The 16,035-nt window shown below is 48.7% G+C and overlaps 6 protein-coding genes across 6 annotated transcripts; 2 read left to right on the forward strand and 4 right to left on the reverse strand.

The window, feature by feature from the left end:
• Positions 1-264: 264 nt before the first annotated feature.
• On the reverse strand, positions 265-2,401 carry BP5553_03849 (Glutamyl-tRNA synthetase; the record flags this gene model as incomplete). The annotated part of the gene is made up of 6 exons (XM_032012472.1): positions 265-1,080; positions 1,132-1,386; positions 1,435-1,857; positions 1,907-1,944; positions 1,991-2,063; positions 2,114-2,401. 6 exons carry the CDS (start codon positions 2,399-2,401, stop codon positions 265-267), a joined length of 1,893 nt encoding a protein of 630 aa, XP_031872165.1.
• A 331-nt stretch (positions 2,402-2,732) lies between these two features.
• Positions 2,733-5,399, forward strand: BP5553_03850 (Ribosomal protein L32e; the record flags this gene model as incomplete). The annotated part of the gene is made up of 9 exons (XM_032012473.1): positions 2,733-2,772; positions 2,821-2,879; positions 2,929-4,023; positions 4,072-4,148; positions 4,594-4,606; positions 4,680-4,719; positions 4,871-4,995; positions 5,114-5,235; positions 5,291-5,399. The coding sequence occupies 9 exons, from the start codon at positions 2,733-2,735 to the stop codon at positions 5,397-5,399; spliced, it is 1,680 nt and encodes a 559-aa protein (XP_031872166.1).
• A 759-nt stretch (positions 5,400-6,158) lies between these two features.
• Positions 6,159-7,829, reverse strand: BP5553_03851 (uncharacterized protein; the record flags this gene model as incomplete). Its single annotated transcript, XM_032012474.1, has 1 exon — positions 6,159-7,829. One exon carries the CDS (start codon positions 7,827-7,829, stop codon positions 6,159-6,161), a length of 1,671 nt encoding a protein of 556 aa, XP_031872167.1.
• Positions 7,830-9,464: 1,635 nt separating this feature from the next.
• Positions 9,465-10,919, reverse strand: BP5553_03852 (Uncharacterized protein; the record flags this gene model as incomplete). The annotated part of the gene is made up of 1 exon (XM_032012475.1): positions 9,465-10,919. One exon carries the CDS (start codon positions 10,917-10,919, stop codon positions 9,465-9,467), a length of 1,455 nt encoding a protein of 484 aa, XP_031872168.1.
• Positions 10,920-12,783: 1,864 nt separating this feature from the next.
• Positions 12,784-13,665, forward strand: BP5553_03853 (putative uracil phosphoribosyltransferase; the record flags this gene model as incomplete). The annotated part of the gene is made up of 3 exons (XM_032012476.1): positions 12,784-12,966; positions 13,040-13,139; positions 13,244-13,665. The coding sequence occupies 3 exons, from the start codon at positions 12,784-12,786 to the stop codon at positions 13,663-13,665; spliced, it is 705 nt and encodes a 234-aa protein (XP_031872169.1).
• Positions 13,666-14,689: 1,024 nt separating this feature from the next.
• BP5553_03854 (Uncharacterized protein) lies at positions 14,690-15,386 on the reverse strand (the record flags this gene model as incomplete). The annotated part of the gene is made up of 2 exons (XM_032012477.1): positions 14,690-15,180; positions 15,236-15,386. The coding sequence occupies 2 exons, from the start codon at positions 15,384-15,386 to the stop codon at positions 14,690-14,692; spliced, it is 642 nt and encodes a 213-aa protein (XP_031872170.1).
• Positions 15,387-16,035: the final 649 nt, after the last annotated feature.

A 16,035-nucleotide genomic window follows, 5' to 3' on the forward strand; every position in this document is an offset into this window, starting at 1 on the left:
ATAGAGGAGTTTTGGGCGAGTGGGAAGGATTATGAAAAGGGAATTTTTAGCCTACGAACGCATACGATGAGTTTCAATATAATACATCACACTATTTCCCTAATTCTACAATCTTCTAGGTATCGTACAAGGATAAAAGTCATAATTTGACTGTGCTCGAGTGCTTGCAAGCTCCAATTGCCCCTGTAAATACCATTCCCAGTCCTGATCGAACCTGCTGCTAGATCATAGGTAACTCTGACCTGGGGCAAACTATGCTCATTTTCACTCAGACATGGCGGGCCCCTGAGCCGTAGCATGCTGTTTGGGTGACGAGCTCCCAGAATCCACATCCTGTGTACCAACATGTTCTTCTGCACTTAGTATAATCTCCTTCGCGGCAGCCAACCTTCTCATTGTCTCTTCCTTCCCCAAGATACCCATCGTCATCGCACTGTTCGGACCCGGCTTCCCACTAGCGAGCGCCCAACGGATGTACTTATGAACCAGGGTAGACCAGCGTTTCCGGCAAGCAATGGCTAGTTCCGTTGATTGCTCTTCTCCCCCCAGCTCAGCGGCACTCTTTGACGACGCTCCGTCAACAATATTGTGCGTCATGACTTTGATCTCTAGAGTGGTATCCCATTTGGAGCTCTCGATTTGAGCAAATCTGTCGAACTCGTCCAACAACTCTGGGCTAACCTGAGGTGATGTCCCGCCTGGCAAGCCATGCAACTCTAAAGCAGATAGACTTCCTACAAGATCCTCTTTAGATGGTGCGATGAAAAAATATTCATTGCGGTTGACGAAGTCTATGGGCGTAGTGTAGTTTCTTGCATCTTGGCATAGCAAAGAGCGCACAAAATCCTCTCTCCGTTCCCCTGCTGGGAGTGACTCATAGAAAGAGGGCTTCTGCCCAGCTTTATGAGTTTCAAGCAGCTTGATGCATGGAAGAACGGCTAACTTATTAAGGTCATGGCGTGGGTCAATGGGGCCGGATAGTTTGGCCATGGGGGCGTAGCGCTGAGCGTGGTGCTTCTGGAGGAACCAGAGCTTCTCAAATGATACGATCGTGTCTCCTTTGGTAAACTTCATGCTAGCCTGAATATAACATAAGCATAAGTTCGAACGATAAATCATAGGGAGACTTACGCTTCTTATAAGGTCTTCCATGCCCATGATATCTTTGTCATTTCTATGAGACCATCCAAGGAGAGCAACGAAATTAGCTAGAGTCTCTGGAAAGATGCCCATATCCCGCCACGCCCCTATGTCCACGGACCCAGTTCGTTTGCTGAGCTTCTGCTTATTGGTGTCAACAAGTAGACTCACATGGGCGAATGCTGGGGGTTGCCATCCAAACGCTTTATAGAGAGCAATATGTTTTGGCGTAGATGACATCCATTCCTTGTCACAGTCAGTATAAGTACATCTATCTAGGGAAAGAAGACGTACCGAGCCGCGGATAACGTGACTGATCTCCATAAGATGATCGTCAACAACATTTGCAAGGTGATAGGTTGGGAAACCATCTGTCTTGAGCAATATTGGATCATCAAATGATCCAAGAGTTGAAAAGCGAGCTTTCAGCTTGGGATCACTCCGTCGCCAGACAAAACCATAAACCAAATCGGTATAACCTTCATCAACATCCGGCATTTTCAGCCTCACAACGTGGGTTTCTCCTTTCGCAGCTCGATCATCTGACTCTTCTTTGGGTATGTGAGTACATTTTCTATCATAGTCAGGAGCGTGTCCTAATTTATTCCGATATTCGGCGAGTTCATGAAGACGCTCAGGTGAGCAGAAACATCTGTAGGCAGCTCCAGAGCGCAATAATTCATCGGAACTTTTCCGGTATATTTCAGTTCTTTCTGACTAAGTTGTGTTAGAGAGCGCGTATTTTGAGGTGATATATATGACTTACCTGTTTATAGGGGCCGAAAGGCCCCCCAACTTTTGGACCTGGACAAGGTTAACAGTCGTTCCATAAGATGAGTAGCGGTATTACCCTCGTCCCATTGAATACAAGCCCATTCTAGATCATTGAATAATTTCTCTTCGGCCCCCGGTATTGTCCGTTTCTGCTCCAGTTAAAACAATAACTTTGGTAGCTGAAAGAAGGGTTGATCACCTGATCGGTATCCTCAATTCTTAGGAGAAATTGGCCACCAGTTGCTTTCGCTATTAGATAATTAAATAGCGCGGTCCTTAAAGACCCCAGATGGAGAGATCCAGTTGGAGAGGGGGCAAAGCGTGTTCGAGCCGGCCCCAGATTTCGGAGGTCCCCCGAGGCATCGGAAAGGGCAGATTTGCCCGTGGATGTCGATGCATGTTTGATGCCACGACAAGAATGGCAAATCCACCGTGATGCCCTAGTTCTATTCGCCGATGACAACAGCAGCCGTACAGTTGCTACCATTTTGATTTCACCTCAATCGTGGAAGCGTTGTCCGTTTTCTAGGACTTATGTTGTGCTACTCGTACTTCGCCGGTGAATAATTTATGTTGCACCACAGCCCGGCTGGTCCGAGCTTTCTTCACCAAACATATGCGCGCTAAGATAAAATATATCAGCGATTTCTACCACCGTCCAACACTGCATCTCTCCGCCTTGTTTTACCGTCCCGGCACATGATTTGAGTTTCCTAGGTCATTCAAAGATCTGCCGACGTATCCAACCTTGTAGTCCCCAAAAAGACCCCGCCACCGCCCTGAAAATCAACGATCTACCCCTCCACCGAGCCTGAAGGATGGCTTCCAACGGAACAACTGAAGAGATCGATCTCTATGGTGGGTTGTACACAGAAACTGGAAAGCCACAATGCTAATTCTGAACAGAGGTCCTCAGTATCTCCAAGACTGCCACCAAATCTGAAATCAAAAAAGCCTACCACAAGGTCTGTTATCGCTTCCGTCTCGCAAGCAGCTCCGCTGACCAATGTACAGGCAGCCTTACAACACCATCCCGATAAAGTTGCAGAAGATCAGAGAGAAGAGTCTGAATTAAAGTTTAAAAGCGTTAGCCAGGCATACGAGATTCTCCACGATGAGGAGAAGCGACATCTTTACGATACCCATGGCATGGGCGCTTTCGACCCTAGTCGAGGGGGCGGCATGGGTGGCGGAGTCGACTTGGATGACATTCTAGCTCAAATGTTTGGCATGGGCGGCGGCATGGGCGGTGGTATGCCATTTGGAGGAGAAGGTGGCTTGCCAAAGCGACCACGAAGAGGACGCGACGAAGAACAAAAGTACGAAGTTACCCTGGAAGAGCTCTATAAAGGAAAGACGGTCAAGTTTGCGAGCACCAAGAACATCATTTGCAGCCATTGCAAGGGGACCGGAGGAAAAGAGAAAGCCAAACCACAAACATGCGAGAGATGTAAGGGAAATGGTGTTACGGTCGGACTTCGTCAGGTCGGCCCGGGGCTCGTCACTCAAGAGAGGAATATTTGCGATTCTTGCACGGGAACTGGGAAGATCTTCAAGGAGAAGGATAGGTGCAAGAAATGTAAAGGGAAGCGTACAACCTCGGAAAAGAAGGTCTTGGAGATCTACATCCCGCGAGGCGCCCGGGAAGGAGAACGAATCACTCTTGAGGGGGAGGCAGACCAAGTACCCGATCAAATACCTGGAGATATTGTTTTCACACTGGTGGAAGAGGATCATGATGTTTTCCAAAGAGCTGGAGACGATCTCTCCGCAGACCTTCACATTACCCTCGCTGAGGCCTTGACCGGCTTCTCTAGGGTAGTTCTAAAGCACCTTGACGGCCGTGGTATCCAGATGACCCACCCTCAAGGCAAGGTGCTGAAGCCAGGCCAAGTTCTGATTGTTCCTGGTGAGGGAATGCCACTAAAGAAGACTGATATGAAAGGAGACCTGTATCTCATGGTCAAAGTCGAATTTCCTGAACATGGCTGGACTGAAGATCCGGCTGCGTTTGCTAGTCTTCAGAAATGTCTTCCAAAGCCTGAGCCACCGATTGAGGCCACCGAAACCGACGAGGTCGAGTTTAATTCGGACGCAGATATCGAAGATGTAAGTTGAATGCCTTTCTGTCACGAATCCAGCCCTAATCTGATGTAGTTCGGCGCAAATTCGGGTGATCCACGAGCTGGTGGCGCGTGGGAGGATGACGATGATGAAGAAGGTGCGCAGGCACAGTGCGCTCAGCAATGAGGAGACTCTTGAAGTAGTCATAGATGCACTTAACGTGGCGGTTTTGATATATTTGGGCCGTTTCCATGGAGTTATAGGATAGCACCAAGCACTACCAGGGGTTGTCGCTGAATTCTGCGACATGAACCTTGAGTAAAGATTGCTTATAGACCACAAATGAATGATACTGCACTTCCCAACTGGAAATTTACAAAAGTCACAAAGTTCTCTCCCCCATCTCCCTCTTTCCCTGCTAGACGGTACCTAGGTACCTACCTAGGTAGTGAGAAACAATCACGTGATGATATGGTACGGCTAGCCAATTTTTTAGAAAAGGCGCTAGTATCTTATTGGCCGGCTTGCCGCACCAAATCCCACACACGAACGTCAATTTTATCGAAAGTCGAGAAGTGAAGAAATTCCATCTACAATCGCCAACTTCGACCACAGAAACGACGACAAGGTAAGATAGGCCCATCGGAAGCGCATACTTTGTTTGCTTCCTCTTGCCATCTAGATTGCTGACGATTTCGCAGATGGTTTCTGCAAAGAAGCATATTCCTATCGTGAAGAAGCGTATGTTCAGACCCTCCCCGACCATTATCTCGAAGATTTCGCGACACGACACGGCACAATATGGAAGTCCCACAAGGACGGGAATGAGAATGCCTGGACTGCTGCTTGGGCTGCTTCGAAGTAGAAAGGTGTTGACGAAATGATTTTACAGGCACCAAGCGCTTCAACAGACATCAGAGCGATAGATTCAAATGTGTCGACCCATCATGGAGAAAGCCAAAGGGTATTGACAACCGTGTCCGAAGACGGTTCAAGGGACAAATGGTCATGCCATCGGTACGTCAATAAAATCTGGGATGGGAATGAGCGGAAGAGAGACGATTGGGAATATATCGACCCGCCCGATATCTTCGACGGAGCAAAATCAAGGATGTGAGCTGATTGGAATATACAGATTGGTTTCGGAGCAAACAGGAAGACCCGCCACATGATGCCATCTGGCCACAAGGCCTTCTTGGTCAACAACATCCAAGATGTCGATCTCCTCCTCATGCACAACAAGACCTTCGCCGCAGAGTATGTTCAAAGCAGGACACCGAGATGAGAAGAAATACGTACTAATACCACGCAGGATTGGCCACGCCGTTTCGTCGAGGAAGAGAATTACCATCATTGAGCGGGCTAAGCAACTGGGTGTCAAGGTTACGAACCCCAAGGCCAGAGTTACAACCGAGGTCTAAGGAGTGGTTGGTTTTCATTTGGTCACTTTGCATGGGGCATGGGATTGCTTGATATCATGAGCGCGGGCAGTGCAAAAAATGTAACATGCTCTACGATCAATGAACTTTCAGCAACCTCTTGTGTGTGATTCAGCAATAACCTGTGACCGCGACGCTCCCTTACCTGCCCCGATCAACTTGCTGGCACGAACGGTATCAAGATGAGGATGGTGGAAATCGGTTGCCATTTCCCTAGCAGTGATCCTGTCTCTCACTGTTATGTGCTATATAAAAAGTATACATGCTCAGATTCTAACATCGAGATTTTCACCCCACATAAATTCTCAACGATCAGAATCTTCCATCTCCACAAACCTAACGCTGTAGATCGCCTGGGAAATCGGACCGCTGGCTTATATACCATAACTCGGACTTCAATTCAAGCTGGAAGCTTTGTGGTTTGAATCCCAAAGCTCTTGGCAATCGCCTTAGTCTAGGTAATAATGACGACCATTTCCAAGCTACACTACCTGGGTGCCTAGGTAGGTTGGCGAAGTAGCCTGGTACTCTTCGACTTATAGACAAAAACAGAAACGTTTCCAGAGCCGCAAACTGAAAAAAGATGTCAAGCCTAATCTGTTTCCACAATCCTAGTCGATGAACAAACACCCAAACGCCGTATCACCCGCAAGCAACTCCGGGGTATTATCCTATGTATCGAAATACGCTCACCCATCCCTCATTAATATTATACACACCCTGCATCCCCCCTTCCCTCTATTATTTTCCTTTTCCCCCCTTCTTTACTTGCACGTCTCCCAGAACACCTACACTTCTCCAAACGCTGCCGCTGACTCGAATGGGCAACTTCCTCCCTTTCAGCCTCTGATCGATCATCCAAATGCCAACGACAAACTCTTCCTTCGTAAGCATCCCGTTGCCATGTCTATCAACCAGCGCATAGACTTCCTCAAGAACATCTTGATGTAGCCGTGACCTTGACCAGATATCCCTTACTACCAGATTGCACACGCAGTTTTCTGATCCGGGAGATGACAGGTATAACCCCCTATTACTTGCCCAGACAGCTTCACATCGTTTTCGTTCCCGTTCAGTAATTTGATCCCTCCACCGCTTCCTGTCACCCTCATGATGCTTATTCGGATGCTTCTTCATGAGGTGCTTCCTCTTGAGCTTCTTTTCCCGTTCATTGATATCTTCCTTTGATTTCGGTTTTCTCATGGTTGTCCTTAGTCCTGTATGTTTTAAGGGACTAGGGGTCCTTGAACTACCGTGGTGATGGAAGCGGTGTCGTGGACTTCGACGAGCTGGTGGAGGAGGTGGAGGGACTAAACGATTACCTGAAGATGTTGACGGCGAGGCAGCCCTGGAAGAAGCTAGACTGCTAGCAACTATTGCATTTGCTAGCGAATCAACTGTTACAGAAGAGTTTATTGAAGCGGATGAGGGAGATGCTAAGCGTCCCCCCCGGCCATATATTTGTGCCATCGAAGGTCTGTAGTCGGATGCAGATACAAAAGAATCATCTGACGAAGCATCATCTTCTTCATTTTGAAGTTCTGATTGGGATCTTGACCTCCTTGGGATTGGTATCGGTTTGGCTAAGGTTGTAGGGGCCGTTGCCTTGCCAAGTTCGAGTTGGGCTTTAGGTCGGGGGGACGCGGGTTGTGTTACTGGGCACTTTCGTGCCTTGAATTCTGGTTGTTGAGGCTTGGGAGGTGAAAGCAATGGAATTCGCCCTCTCGTAGGGGACAGAGAAATTTGAGAAGGCGAGGGTGGCGGCTCGCTCTTTTGGGAAACCGAACTTGCTGGCTTTGAAACTGACGAAGGGCTTTTCGATTTCGCTCCGGTACTTTCAAACATGGAAATTAAGGATGTAGTCGGGGCAATCGGGGTTACATCTAGCGGTGCATGGTTAAGGCTGTCGGTTGAAGAACTCATGCTTTTCACCGGGGATGGGGATCTCGTTGAAAAGCGCTGGTCTCTCCTAAAACTCGAGGGCGATTGTTGTTGTTGACTTGCTGTATTTGGACTTCGAGAGGGAGATCTCGATGCTGCAAGAGTAGCAGCTATAAACGATGGAGATCTTGACTGGCTCGTTTCTGAGCGCAATAGTTCATCTCGGCCAGAGCTCGAATAAATTCCCGACGGTTTATTATTTGGACTCCCATTATATCCCAAATGTCCTGCCCGTTGTGCATGTCCCGGGATATCTAGTTTATCCGTCGAGGAATCGTTCCGTGCTTCCCCAGCCTTTGTAGCCGCAGCAAGAGCTCCATTATTCCCACTATAGATATTGACCAGAGGTTTTGGTTTGACAGGTGGAGGGATCTTTCTGAATGCTAACGAAGCTCCTTGAAGAGCTGCTGCGCTTTGAGTTGTTGAAGCTGCTGGGTCCTTGCCCTGGGTCGATCTTCTTGTAGTACTCATCGACTATCCACGAGCTTCCAAACAGGTAGGTTCCGTCGTGAATCCGGCGTGGTGCGATGGCGAGGGTGAGCATGTATGCGGAGGTTCATGGGTATTTTCATGTATCTTGGGTGGAAACCTTAGAAGCTCTGTACGGAGCAACTTAAGCTCGACATCTCGGGAGGTCCCCCCTTGTATGTGCCCACAGGAGCCCCACAGCCTGATGGGCCGGGTGAGCCGTATGACTAAGCAGACTTATCAATCTCTACTACGTCCGAATCCATACCCACCAATGTATAGTTGCTGATGTACGCACTGAATCTATTAAACACCGTCAAACTATATGCATTATAAAACCTATCGATTAGGTTTGGTACCTATGTATAGTTGGCTCTTATTAGGATTTAGAACACGAACACGTCATGTTAGGTAGTCTCAAACCAAGTTGTTGCAAATATAGATTGACTTGCAATTGTCTCATGACCTCGAATACCTGTATCCTCTATAATTCATCTTCTCCTTAACACGCTCCCACTATGTCCAACTAAGACCAGCAAATATTTTCTGATAACCAGAGATGAAAGATAATAATATCGCTCGTAACGCAAAGCCCTGCTGAACTCCATCTAGCCCATCTGAAATGGCCTTAATGATGCATCCCAAACTCCTTCTGTACTGTCAAAACGCTACATTATAGCGACTTGAAATTACAAATTAGAATACACAAAAAAAGGAGCTTTTAATCCTCCTATACCATGAAACTTGGCCGGCCCAATACACCGGATAACCCATCTCTATACTTATCTAAGAAACTTGATGTCCTTGAGTGCGAGCCATGGTCTGTTTCACCGTGGTGCGCGTCGCCGGGAGATTAGCTATCCACTTCGTACCACATCCAACCGCTTAAGGTTGATAGGGCAATGTGAGTATAGGTCTAGTTGCGAAAGATAGACTATCCCAAGCTCTGAGCAGATCGGTCAAACCACAGCATACTCGGCACGTTCCCAATACTGTAAATTAGGTGGGCGAGGATGGGAAATTTTTGTTCAACGCCCGAGGCTCCCCATTAGCTGAACGGTACCTACCGTTTCCACAGAGGACGACACAATTCTCAGACCGGTTGAAGCTAGGGGCAGAATATTTTTTCCGTATCTAATTGTAACATGGATTCCTTCGTGTCAAATATGCCCAGCCAATCCAAAAAAGACCTGGCCCATGTAAGCAAAAGGGCGCTGCCGATCCCGCAATGCATTTTCACATCAGGTATACTATGGCATCCTTAGAAAAGCCCGTCTTGGACCCTTGGTTGTTCAGAGGACGTCTCTTCAAGACATGAGCTTTCAGACATTGAAAATATTGCCAAGTTGATTGGGGCAAACCATTATGATCGTCTCTCTACCCCGGAGGGTCCTAGCTCTGGAATTTTACCTGCCTTACTCCTTATTGAGTATGCTGCATATCCGTCCAAAAGCTCCATTCCCAGGTTGGGGTGCGGAGATATCAAAATCCATGCTTGTCCTTTAGCGACTATTGGAGCTAGACAAGTTCCCTGTAGCTAAATAGGCGATGAGAATATATGGTACTTAACGAGTGGCGCGTAATAATATGGTGACGTTGCGTAAGTAGGGCTTAAGGTAGTGGATAGATCGGTTTTGGTCATTGGACCTGGGGGATCCATCGTATTGGTACACCGTCTGCTCCAATTTCGTAGTTATTTGTTGGGACCTTTCTCGGAGGTAGAGCCCATTTCGCTCGGCCTGGCTTCTGGTCATCCAGCTTGCCTTTCTTCCGCATAGCCATCTCCATAACTGCAATCCGAATGAAGTCGCTGTTTTCGCGCATCTCCCGTTGGCGGCCCACCGGGCCGGCCGCTTCCACCAAAACTTCTTCAGTAGATTTCGTCCGCCGACTAATAACGCTTGGCAAAATACCACTAGATGAACGGGAAATCTTGTAAGTTTCCATCTGGATAGATGCAGTGCATTTCGTCTCTGAGAGCGCCTGAGACCGAGATGGGGTCATATGGGCTTCTATAGGGGCATTGGTGGTCGGATTAAGATAGCGTCTGAGTGCTGGAGTTGGGGTGTCTTCAAGGCGAGGGGGCATGCGCTCATCTGTGAATGGTACTTGTGGGTCTATAGAAATGATTGATCTTGTGAGGAAATCGTCGGGTGTAATCATGGGTGCTGTGAGTGAAGAGAGTGACATTGCCGCAGACCGTAGCGCTCGTAATGATGCTGTCAAATTCGACTTGAAGGCTGACTTGCGTGGAGGTGTTGGGACCTCGACGGTGGGCGTCGCTTCTCCTCCGCCCTGTGAATTTTGGAATACTCTGAAATCGAGCTGGTCAATGTCGATATCGGGGTCCGACAAGGGATGGTCTTCCATAGTAATCGAGCTAGGAGGTGAAGTATATGGTGGCACCCTGCGTGATGGTAGCGACCTCCTTCCTCGAGAGCTCGGCGTTAACAAAGAATTAAGAGAAAGAGAGGTCTCGCTGGTGGAATCATCGTCGAGTGATGGTACGGATTCGCTTGACATCGTCGTGACTGATTCTTGGCCATTATCACTCCCTGCGATTTCATCCTCCAACTCTTCTGGCGGACTGAGAAGTAAGTCCAGTTGGCTTTTTCCAAGGGACATACTAAACTCCTTCTCAGAAACGCCCGTATGCTGTAATACGGCATCCACTGTCAACCTTTGCTCTGGACGAGCTCGGGTTCGGCCGGCAGTATGTAGCCTTGGGTTTGGTATTTGGGTAATGGCGAGAAGTGCCGCTACTGACGGAGATGTCGCATCCGCAGAGTGTATATTCCGGCGCCTCCCCCCATGTTGATATTCGTTCCTAATTTTGGATCTGTGACTCTCGGGGAAACTATCGCGATATCCTCGAGCGGGAATAACCACCGGTGAAGTCGGTATCGTAGGCTTCGGACTTGGATTGGTGGATGTAGGGGGAGGGGTTGCGGGGGTGACCCTCGTCGTTGTTCCTCTAGAGGGAGACATATCGTCGTCCTTTTGAGGTATCTTCCTTCGTCGTTTGCTTGTGGTATTGAGGTTGGCTGCCGATAAGTCTTGGGAAGTGAACAGATAACTTCTCAGCGTAATCATCGTCCGACTGGTACCAGCCAGGATATGTGCCGCCGCAGATGATGGTGGTTCCAAGCGGACTTGAGAGTAGTAGCAACGCTGTGATAGATAACGTGGGCAGAAATTCTGTATGAAGAAGGGTGCACGTTCCTGGGTAGGAAAGGGCTCCCAGGACTCTCCCAGAGCAAGCTGGGAGGGGGAAAAGAGACTATCTGTAAAATATTCCTTGAACAGTCACCAGCAGTTCGTTGCAGAGCTCGGTCTGGTGGTTTTGGTGAGGCATGTCCGGCTCCGGCTCCGGGGGGGTTCTTCAGGAGCAGGAGGATCTGACAGCGTCTGCGTAGACGAGGGTGAGGATGGTTGGGAACTGAAGAGAAGTCACCGTCAGGGTCGGTCGAAGACGAAGAAGGAGAAGAAGAGAGAGGGAGTCGAGGTGTGGGGGGGGGGCCGTAGGAGATAGTGCTCAGTTGGATAGGATACCTTGCAAGTTACTACGTACGAAGCCCTCAGTCGCTACAGTGGCACTGCAGGGCTGTACGCTTTGCTGTAAGAGGCGTTGTGTCCCGTGACACGCGAGGACACTAAATCACTAAATGACCGCCGATAACTCGTACCACACTAGCGTGACTACTTGTTCGAAGAAGGTTCTTGATGTTGGCTCTGTTGTTGAGGAAGCACTTTTGCTACGTAGTATTCTTGCTTCTTTATCCTCTTCCATTTTACCGACGCCGACCTTCCCTCCTCGTGCGGAACCACTATGCTGGAAACCCGTCCTCGCCCAAAAGCGAAGAGCGAAAAGCGGCAATAATTAATCTGTCTGGTGATCCCGGGCTTATCAATCCTCGACGTGGGGTTGGTGGCTACAAGATCCCAATATTCCCTCCCTCAATGGATCAAAAGAACAAAGCATATGTAACAGATTAGAATAGATAAGCGGTTGTGAATCCAATTCCCTAGGTTCCATGCTCGCCTGTCGTGTTACTCCACATTGCATTGGCTAGGGGTCCTTCGGGCACCAATTCTCAGCTGCATCTTTGTGTTGCGTTGCTTTGCCGAATGATATTTTCATTATCGGACCCCGTTTATCCTGGGTGCCTGCTATGCACAATTCACCGCCTGCCGTTCCGTTCCGTTACGATAAATGAGAGATAGTCTTTCCCAGCGTTATGGTTCGTGCCCGGTTTCTCGACTCTTGAGTCTTGATTGTTCAAGCTCGACATGCGTCATTCATGGCGATGATGCTTATTAATGTTCAGATCGGAATCTAGCTGATGCCGCCAGAGCCAGCCACTAGACGGAAACCTTGAGGTAGTAAAATCCGAGTTCGAGTCAGTGCAGCACGAGCAGGCCGTTTGGCCAAGGGCCGATTACGAAGTAGAGTCCTTCGAACGTGCGTTTTAAGCATCCTAAACCACCCAGTAAGAGGCATCACTTTTCGCCCTGGGCCACGAGAGCTCTAATCTCATTAGTAGGCCTTTCTAGTGGTTGTGATGCGGAATTTGGCGGCTATAGCACTGCTTCCCTGGAAATGGAAAGTCGGATAATTTGTGCCATCCCATCTATAAGATCAGATGCTCCGTTCATAAATGCTGCCTTCTTATCGTTACCAATCAGCTATGATTCCAGCGGCCGCCATCGTACTTTATTAATTACTGTACGGTAGAAGGCCGAAGCATATCTGATGTTGCACCTGATTTCGCGTTCTGTCTTACCTAATGACGCAACGCGGTCAACCACTGGTGAACCTCACTGGGTTCAGTGACTACTTGGACTTGTACACATCTTGCAAACGGGTTGTACTCACGTTTTCCATTAAGCTATCTCCTCCTTTAAATCAATAAATTAACATATCTACTGTCTTCTCAATAACAATAACAAATTCAAGATGCCGCAGACTTTACCACCAAATGTACACGCATCAACCCACCCATGTCTTCAGGCCAAGCTATCACAGCTCCGAGATGTATCCGCAAACACCAGGGAGACAAAGGCTCTGGTCCATGACATTTCGGTAATTATTGCATGTGAGGCTCTTGCTTCTGGGCTGTCAACGAAATCTGGGCCAGTTGTACGTGCTCTATTCCTTCTATTCTAGTGTCCGTGGTCAACAAACGCTGTTACTGACCCCGCCTTTGAAACAGAGCAAGACTCCCCTTGGATATGAGTACACAACCACTACTATCGCACCCTCTACAATATCTCTCATTCCTATTCTCCGTTCTGGTTTGGGGATGCTCGATGGTAGGTCATTTTCCACATATTTCCTTGCAACCCCCCGTTATCAGGCTCACCGACACTTCCGTTCCACACCACAGTTAATACCCGTGAAACTAACAGTCCTCTAGCCCTCCAAACTATTCTACCCGAACCTGTCCCAGTCCATCATCTAGGTCTATTCCGCGAGCCCACCACCCTTGAGCCTGTTGAGTACTACAACAACCTCCCCTACCACCGGCCCTCCGCCGGCACCCCTTCGGACGCCCCCAACGAAGGTGCCTCCGAACTTGCCATCCTCCTCGATCCCATCATTGCAACGGGAGGTACATGTGCTGCTGCCATCCAAACATTGAAGGAATGGGGCGTTAAGAGAGTAATTGTAATTGCGGTTTTGGGCGCAGCACCCGGCCTGGTTAAAGCTGCTAGTGAGTGGCCAGAGGGCGTCGACATCTGGGTTGCGGGGGTGGATGAGTCTGTTACTGATAAGGGTATGATTAAACCTGGCTTGGGAGATGTTGGAGATAGGTTGTTTTTGACTATTGGGAAGTAAGCCGGGTAAGGGACTTGCCTAGGTCGGGAGTTAGTGGGACTCGTTCGTAGAATAGACACAGATTCAGCTTATGAGAAATGAGACTTGATACCCAGTAGTATATTGCGGCGGCTGAAAAGTCTCGGTCCTTTTAGGCACTATTCTTGTTTAGGAATTATAGAGTGACAATGTTGCACTCTGTTAGAACATTCTCATATATCGTGGGGCCGTAGAATGGAAATCTTGTAGATATCCTAGAATATATAGCATTCTCAAGCGCTTAACTCCATATGGAAACCCCCAAGCCCTTTAAGAAGGCCTGATTTATTTAAACAGAGGAAATTAAATCGCATCCTCCTATAGATCGCCATAAAAGAAAGCCCTATTTCCTCGAGCATCTTGGACATGTTGGTATCGCATTCTTCTATATGTAACTAATTAATCTACCGTTAGTCATCTGGGTATCTATACACTGCCTCCCTATTCTTAAGTCTCACGCCCTAATTATAAATAAATGTAAAATCCAATGCCCATACCCACCCAGAGTCCATAACACATGACTATGTAGGCTGCAAAACCTCAAGAGTATCCCCACGCAATATCATCATCCCAGGGTACAAATTGAAATATGAAACATCCAAGCCGCCATACGAGGGTATAATATTGCCCAAGAAGCAATACAAATCCCAGATAGCAAATAGAAGATGCTACTAAATACGGCGTTGGCTCGATGAGAAAGTCGAGCCAGAGCTCGTTGACCCAGAGCTCGAAGTCCGGTGTCTCAAGGGCTATAAGGCTCGATAAAGGGTCCGGCAACGTCTCCGTGGGAGGAGGTTGATCTCGAAAGCGGTATGCATGGTGATGTAATGCATTTGCATCGACGTCGGTAAGTATGGTATTTAAGGACGGGGTTCGTTTTGGTGGCCGTCGAAATGACCATCTGGCTCTCGATTTGATATATCTTTCAAGGCCCCTTCTGGCCAGCTTACTTTTCCTCTGGCGCGTTTTAAGCGTAGACTTGCGATCAGTCCGCCACCAGGCATAATCATCTTCCCGGCGCCAGAAGCCCCCTAACCCTCTCAATCCTCTGCATCGCGTGCTCCAGCTTCTCCAACCTCTTCCTCTTTTCCCCATCCCTGCTCTCCAAAACCGCAACCCTTTCCTCCAACTTCGCCCTCGCCTTCCTCTCCGTAGCCACCATCTCATTAGCCTGCTCGAACAGTTGCGCACTCAGCTCCTCCAGCTCGCCACTAGCTTCATCTAACTTCCCTTCCGCGGCCTGCCGTAGCGCTTGCTCTCTGGTTAGCGCAGCGGCTAAGTCCGTCGCGGATGGGGGCGGCGGGTTCTGCTGTAAATTCGGGGTCGATTTGCGGGGTGACAGGAAGGAAGAGAGGCGGTTTTGTACGGGGAGGTAGGAAAATCGACTTGGGCTATCGGATCTGCCAGCGGTATCGCTGGCTGAGTCTGTTCGCTGTGGCGGCTGCAGTTGCGCTTTGAGTTGTTGGATCTCGTCTTCATAGTCTGCCCATTTGTCCACTATCTATCTGTAAGCCTTCGTCACTATGTATCGAGGGAGTGGGTGCGGACGAACCTGTCGCGGTAGCCTTTTCTGTGAGCAAGCGCACTTGTGTTTGTAGGTCTTCGATTTGCTTCTGTGCTTCTGCTGCCATGTCAGAATGACTCGGAAGCCCGATGCCACAATTCGGGCAGCACGCTGTCCCACTGCCGGCCGTTTGCGACATCGTGAGGGTTACTGTCGTCGACATATGGCTCGGATCAGCGTGGTCATCCGACAAGAATCGCAAGGCTGGTTTGGCGAGATGATCTTTCGCAGATGATATCGTAGTCTCCACAAGCTGGGCCGTGGTACTTTCTCTTTCGCGGGAAAGGTATCGGTAAGATTGTCATGTGGGTACCTAGGTATTTCGAGTTGTAGCTCGTGTGCCTGTACTGTACAAAGTAGGTATATTATTTCCCTCGTGGCCTCGACGCAAATAATCCAGCGACAAAATCGCTGCTCCGCCTCGTTGGCTAGAGCGCGCCACAATGATCTACGCGCACGGATCCGGACCCTAGACTTTTATGCACAGGCTCGACTGGTTGACAAGGTGCTACGTAGGTGAGGGGCTTATCAAGATATACCTCGCAGCCTTACAGTATATAGAGGTACAAAGCCATTCTAATCAGCACCCGCTTGGAGACGATCCCTATTATTTAATTTGTATGTATATCTACCTGCCTACTCAGACATGGATTCAGGGTTGGCACGAAGTATGGTTTTACTCGAGGCGAAGCTGTCTCTATAGGCCTACTCCTACCTTCCCACACAGCAATCTGAGACATGTTCCAGTTACGGAACACTCCATTACAGGGAGCTTACTATCCGCTATC

This window comes from Venustampulla echinocandica, assembly GCF_003357145.1.
Source record: "Venustampulla echinocandica strain BP 5553 chromosome Unknown scaffold_1, whole genome shotgun sequence".
In the NCBI taxonomy this organism is placed as follows: Eukaryota; Fungi; Ascomycota; class Leotiomycetes; order Helotiales; family Pleuroascaceae; genus Venustampulla; species Venustampulla echinocandica.